Source organism: Marmota marmota, unplaced genomic scaffold (genome assembly GCF_001458135.2).
Source record: "Marmota marmota marmota unplaced genomic scaffold, marMar, whole genome shotgun sequence".
Taxonomy (NCBI): domain Eukaryota; kingdom Metazoa; phylum Chordata; class Mammalia; order Rodentia; family Sciuridae; genus Marmota; species Marmota marmota.
The window spans coordinates 22,034,510-22,041,561 of record NW_025999977.1 but is presented as its reverse complement, the minus strand read 5'-3'; the positions used below and the strand labels follow the sequence as shown (position 1 = coordinate 22,041,561).

The following is a 7,052-nucleotide window of genomic DNA, read 5'->3' as shown; positions in this document are numbered from 1 at the left end:
ATGTTGGGCTAAAAATGGGAGACATGGATTTTAGTCACAGTTTTGTCATCAATTAGTTTTATGTCTTTGTGGAACTCAGCTTGTGTGTCCTTATTTATAAAATGGCAAATTATGATATCTGCTACGTTCTTTGGGGGCACATGCGTGCACAATTTGTGTGTGTGTGTGTGTATGTATGTATGTATACACAAGAAGATACTTATTCAGTGTAATGATTCCTATAAAGTAATTACAAGTGATCTCTAATTGCTTTATTAAAAATAATTATTGCTTTCTCTATTTTTAGCTTCGGGCTCAGAATCAGGTCCTAAAAAAAGGTGTTGTGGATGAACAAGCAAATTCTGCTGCTTTAAAGGTATCTAACAGGTCATTTATGTTGTGAATGTTAAGCGTTTGGTGATACTCAAAGCAGGGCATTCAGCTGGTTTTCAGGGTTAAAGTCCCAACTCTGACACTGATTCACTAAGGATAGGGGATAATAATATTCTTTTTTGTGTTTAACACTCCTACTTGCTTAGGAATTACTATTATATGAATATTATATTTTGATTTTCTTAGCTAAAAATTACTTTAAAAGTGTTATTTGACTTTAATACATTTCTTCTGTACCTTGCCTTTATTTAGCTAAAATCCATCTGGATTAATGGGGCTTCTCATCTGTGGTCATCTCCAGACAGCACTTGGAGGGGGCTATGTTGTATTCATATTTGTATCCTTGGCACTCAGCAGATGGTAGGGCCCTAATAAATGGATTTGAATGTATAAATCATTTAGTCTATTAATCTTGCCTTTAGTTGAGCTAGTTGATATTAATTACCTTTGTTAATCTGAACACTGAGTGATAAATTTTACCATCAGCACCTTTGTTGACCTTAGTGGAGAAATATGATAGGTAGAATTTGTTTCTACCTCATTTTGGTAGGCATGTAATAAATAATGCTTAGTGATATTTTTAAGTGATGGATAATTTAATACTAGGATGTAGATTCCTTCTTGGACAACCTAACAGTCTAATCTAGCAGACTAGCAAATTATCAACTATGTTGTAATTACAATGACCATTGTAATGAATAATAAAACAAAAAGTAATTTCTTTACATTATTATAATAAGTTACCACCAGTTGACTAATGTTCCAGCTCTACTAACCAGTCATTAATTTTGGAAGACCCTAACCCAACCTCTCTCTAAACTTCAGTTTCTGCAAGGGGGATGATAATGTTATCAGCCTCTACAGAGTTGTAAACCGTGAATAAAATAATAAATATACTTAACACTGATATGTGAATGCTCCATAGGTGGAAACAGTGGTCACCATCGCCACTGCCACCACTGTTGACACTATCGCTACAATCATAGTTAATCAAACAACCAGCAATAGGAGGCTGTCAAACATGAAAGCAGACTACAACAAATAGGAAATACTTTCCCCAGTAATAGGCTTTAAATGAATTGCTGGGTATGGTAAATATTCATGGACTTGACTTTGTGTGTGTGTGAGATATACTGTCAGATTGGGGCACTCTACCTGAGCCACATCCCCAACCCTTTCTTATTTTTTATTTTGAGATTGGGTCTCACTAAGTTGGTGAAATTGGCCTTGAATTTGGAATCCTCCTGCCTCAGCTTCCCAAGTAGCTGAGATTACAGACCTGCCCCACTACACCTGACTATTCTGTTTTTTCAAAATAGAGCCAAACTAAATATTTCTCTCTAGCTTTCCATATTTCCATATTTTGACTGATTTAAATTCAAGCAGAGAGGATTTATAGAAAAAAAGAAATACAAATACATTTTTTCCCATCCTTGTTCACTGAAGGGTATCAATAGTGAGTTTGAGTTCTCTTAAAACAAATTCAGGTTTATAAATTTGTGTCCTCAGGCTTTGTGTTTGTTCACTGTCATAGATTTAACAAAATATAGTTGTAGGTATTTTACTTTTAAGTTTTCAATACTGTTATTTCAATATACTTGCTTTTTTAATTTTATTTTTTAATTTACTTGGTTTGGCCAAAAGATGATTTTTTCCTAAAACACAGCTAAAAACATAAGAACTGAAATGACAAACATGCAACTCGAATTTTCTAAAGCAAGAGATTTTGATTATATTTTCCTGGAACAAAGATTTTTTTTCCCCCTATTATCTTTAAACCTCAAGGCTAAAGGGTGAGGTACATTTTGTTTTCACTTTGATATAGGAACAACTGAAAATGAAGGATCAGTCATTGAGGAAACTACAACAGGAAATGGATAGTTTGACATTTCGAAATCTGCAGCTTGCCAAGAGGGTAGAACTACTTCAAGATGAACTATCCCTAAGTGAGCCTCGAGGCAAGAAGAACAAGGTAGGTTCTTTAAAGGCAAGTTAGTGTGGCTCATCATGAGGCGCAGACACTGGTTTCAGCAGAAAACCCCATCTCCAAGTTCTCTAACATTTTATTATTATATGTTGATATTGGGTCAAGAAAGCAGACGTTTGCTATTAATATCTACTAAATATGCAAAAGTCAGTTTTAAGAGATGTATTAGCACCAAACTTGTATATAGTTGAGTTAGTGGCTGAGAAAAGTCAGTGGAATATTTCACATTGGTCACAATTGTTGATCTCTTTTAGTTACATGAAGTTGCCATTAACCCAAAGTAGGGCAGACAAAATGAGAAATATTGATAAACTTTATTCATATGAAAGTGACAATTGAAACACAGGTTTCAACTTAGGTCTGTAAGTTTAAAATAGATGTATTTTCATAGTGTTTATTCTTATGAGGCCAATTTAGTATTCTTTTCTTGAGATTTAAAAATAAATGTTTTCCCTTAGGTTTTTTTTTTTTTTTTTTTGGTCAGTTAAAATTGCTACTGCACTAGGATAGATGTTTGGTATTTTTGAACCTCCTATGATTAAGAAGTTGCTTTTGAGGGGGGTAGTAGGGGCTAGTGATAGAGTCTTGTAAGGTAGAGAGCCATACTCCAGAATGTATAGGTAGAAGCGGTTATAATAGAGTGGGTAAAAGTGTACAGTGACTCCGAAGAAGCAGTGTGTGTCTCATTGTGAGTGTTAAATGGGATCATGTGAAAGTGCCTAGGACTCTATTTGCCACATAATATGTGAATACCTTTTTCATATGTATTTCCCTACATGGGAGGATTCTCTGGAGTGCTAGTGTTCAAGTTAAGGGGGAAACAGGGGATAATAGACATGTATTAGAGTCACTTGGGAAGTTGTCAAAATACACATGCCCTGGAAATTTTGAAAGACCCCTGGGAAGGAAATAGCCATCTAGACTTCAAACAGGTGCACCAGGTTATTAATATCCCCTCCCCTGCTAGACTACAACTGTTTAGCAGAGGTGTGGGTATAACACTTGTGAATTATTTTTAATTAAAGCTATCCAAATTTGGAAGTACTTGAGGCCCGCAAACATGTCAGTCAGCACTGTTCTTTTTGCATCTCTTGTGTTCAGACGTGATTAATATTTCATGTTACTATTGTTGTTTATACATAGCTGCTCTGTTTTCAGAGGGCTTTTAAAACTAATTTATGGGGCTGAGGTTGTGGCTGAGTGGTAGAGCTCTTGCCTAGCATGAGCCAGACACTGGGTTTGATCCTCAGCCACATAAAAATAAATAAATAAAATAAAGGTATAAAAAATAAAATAAAACTAATTTATATTGAATCAGTAGGTAACTTTATTTTAAGTGAAGAACGAGGATACAGAAAAGGGAGAAAAGGGTGGTGTCTGATGTTTGAACACAATTGCATTGTTAGATTGTTCCTTGAATAGTCTGAGTTCTGTGAATCATCTGAAAACAAATGTTCATTATTAGATCTTTGAAATAGTACTATTATTCTCAGTAGAAAAAGTGAATATTAGTTAAAAAGCAAAGTGAAGGGATTTTTAAATAATCTTTGAGCTTTTTTCTTATGTTTATTTATAATAGCTTTATTTTACATGACTTTTTTTAAATTTAGAAATTTATGTGATTTCTTATATAGCTTATCTTTGTGAAATACTGCTACATTATTTATTACAATTTCTTAAGGGAGTTTAATAACTCAGACTCGTAGAATTGCTAAAATTCTCATTTCTGAAACTGAAAGATTAAATTGAAATGGTTTTTATTAGCATACTTATTATTACTAGCTTTCTGGGTCTGCACTGTCTTCCAACAGAATTACCCCTGAATTTATCTGCAAAGAATAGTGAACCTTACTTGCTATTTTCTGTCATTCTGTCTTTCAAGTTTTCCTGCTTTTTGGAGTGTTTACACTTCCAGTTTGTATCACGTAGGAAAAGTTAAATGATGGACTGTATACCTTTTGCAGGGTTGTTTGAGAATGGTGAACACATAGAAGAGACAAGCTACTAAGGTGATAGAGAATCTGTGTACCTTAGGATGTTTCTCTAAAGGATGAAAGTTATGTGGACATAACTTATTCTTTCCATCAGAAAAGTGGAGAGTCTTCTTCTCAGTTGAGCCAAGAGCAGAAGAGTGTCTTTGATGAAGATCTGCAAAAGAAGATAGAAGAAAACGAACGGTTGCATATACAAGTGAGAAAGATCTTTCTCTTTTTCTCTATCAATTTAAAAATGGGTTACACAATCTGGAAGGTGGAAAAACCAAAGCAAATACACTGCTTTGTGTCCAGATGGATTTTTAATGTCTCTTGAGGTCTTTAAATTTATTTTCATTTCTCAAATCTTACATATGTCTTGATTTGGATATCTGCTTTGAAGTATATGCTTTTATTCAAAGTACAGCAGAATAGCTTTATAATTTAACAATACAGAACTATACTGGGCACTATTCATTTTGCATAGGAAAATGATTGGATGGGTCATTTAATGAGGTTATCAGGAAGTAGGGTTTGCTTTCTAATTTATTAATGCTTAGTTGGTTTTTATCAGTACCTCTGTTAGACTATAATGCCTTTGAGGGTGTAGACTAGGTATGCTTTGTATGCCCAGCTCCAAGGTAGAACCTTACTCATGGCAGGTACTTGCGTATTTATATGGTGTTGAAAAGACACTGTCAGGCATTGTGTATTACTCCCTGGCTGTTGGCATGCCTCAAACCATTGAACATATTGTAAGAATCGTAATGCAGTATATCCAACTGCATTAATATTTCATGTTACTATTGTTGTTTATACATAGCTGCTCTGTTTTCAGAGGGCTTTTAAAACTAATTTATGGGGCTGAGGTTGTGGCTGAGTGGTAGAGCTAATTTTTTTTCGTTTTTGGTCAAATGATGGAAAATAAATATGCACAAATTCTTATCTGAAAATCTTAAAAAAATGCGCTTTTGACTTCAGTATATTTTGTGTTTTATGTATTCGTAATTCTTAATCAGTATTAAATTCTTATTAAGGGAAAGAGCTCTGCCTTTTTTTAGGAATAGCACTTAAATTTTTGATTATTTCAGTGTGGAAGTAAGTAGAGTTGAAGTTACACTCTAATCAGTTGAATTCTCTGTGTGCCAAAAATTGTTTCAATAGAAATTCATGAGACTGAGAGGAAAGAAGTTTGGGCTTTGGGTAGGTTCCTTGTATTTAAATCTCATTTCTACTATATTTTGAACTGTGAGACATTAGGCAAGTTATATAACCCTTTCAAATTTCAATTTCCATATTTGTACAGGAGGGATAACAAAAAATACTACTTCTGATTCTCTCTTGGATTAAATGAGATAATGCCTATTTGATCTAGCACAGTGAGCATATGGGGCCATATGGAAGTTGCTCAGTGAATAGTCACTGCTGTTGTTTTTTTTTCTCATTTATGCATATTAGACTGTGAAAAGTCAAAAAACATTTTTTTCTTTTTCAGTTTTTCGAAGCTGATGAACAGCACAAGCATGTGGAAGCAGAGCTGCGGAGTCGGCTGTCTGCTTTGGAGACAGAAGCTGCCCAGCACCAAGCTGTGGTAGATGGCCTGACACGCAAGTACATGGAAACCATCGAGAAACTGCAGAATGACAAAGCTAAACTAGAAGTAAGGTTCATTATTGTTAGAATGTTTTAAAAGTGGGTTAAGGCTTTTATAAATTGTTGGTGTGCTTTATAGAGAATAGAATTAGTCATTCCAGGCGACCCTGTAGCCTGAGTGGCCCCCATGTGTGCTCCCATCTGTAACCTAATATGTCAACTTTTCTTTTTCTTCTAAAATTCAGGTAAAATCTCAGACTCTAGAAAAAGAGGCCAAGGAATGTCGACTTCGAACAGAAGAATGGTATGTGGAAACATGAATTCCAAGCAACTTGTCTGTCTTATCTGTCTCACATTTGAGATGAGGAGATGGGAGCAGGATTCTTTATCATTCTCTGGGGACTTAGCATTCTTGAGAGAGGGGCTTGTGCCTTAGTCCTCAGCCTACAGATATGTTGGGCCATGGCAGGTACCCTTTTGGGGCTCCCATATTGAGGACTGGATACTTTCTATTTCAGCCTGCCCTAAAGAGAGGATTCATGCAGGAATGCTGACTGATAAACACTTTGCCAACCATTTTATGCTACATTTTGAATAAAGTAAAGGTCTATTCCCTAAAGATCTAAAAAGAGCATACTACAGGGATACTGCTACATCGATGTTCATAGCAGCACAATTCACAATAGCTAGACTGTGAAACCAACCTAGATGCCCTTCAATAGATGAATGGATAAAAAAAAATGTGGCATTTATACACAATGGAGTATTACTCTGCATTAAAAAATGACAAAATCATGGAATTTGCAGGGAAATGGATGGCATTAGAGCAGATTATGCTAAGTGAAGCTAGCCAATCCCTAAAAAACATATGCCAAATGTCTTCTTTGATATAAGGAGAGCAACTAAGAACAGAGTAGGGAGGAAGAGCATGAGAAGAAGATTAACATTAAACAGGGACGAGAGGTGGGAGGGAAAAGGAGAGAGAAGGGTAACTGCATGGAAATGGAAGGAGACCCTCATTGTTATACAAAATTACATACAAGAGGAAGTGAGGGGAAAGGGAAAAATAATACAAGGGGGAGAAATGAATTACAGTAGATGGGGTAGAGAGAGAAGATGGGAGGGGA

General features: G+C 35.4%; 1 protein-coding gene across 2 annotated transcripts in view; it reads left to right on the top strand.

Moving 5' to 3' along the window:
* Positions 1–286: 286 nt before the first annotated feature.
* Positions 287–7,052, top strand: part of Ppp1r21 (protein phosphatase 1 regulatory subunit 21) — a 53,516-nt gene continuing 46,750 nt past the window's right edge. The window contains exons 1-6 of one of the 2 annotated variants that reach the window (XM_015479683.2): positions 295–355; positions 625–732; positions 2,198–2,344; positions 4,448–4,549; positions 5,828–5,992; positions 6,171–6,229. In XM_015479683.2, the coding sequence (XP_015335169.1) occupies positions 730–732; positions 2,198–2,344; positions 4,448–4,549; positions 5,828–5,992; positions 6,171–6,229 (476 nt within the window). In that variant the 5' untranslated portion in view covers positions 295–355; positions 625–729. Of the gene's footprint in view, positions 356–624; positions 733–2,197; positions 2,345–4,447; positions 4,550–5,827; positions 5,993–6,170; positions 6,230–7,052 lie in introns of both variants that reach the window. The other variant, XM_015479682.2, reaches the window with a different exon arrangement.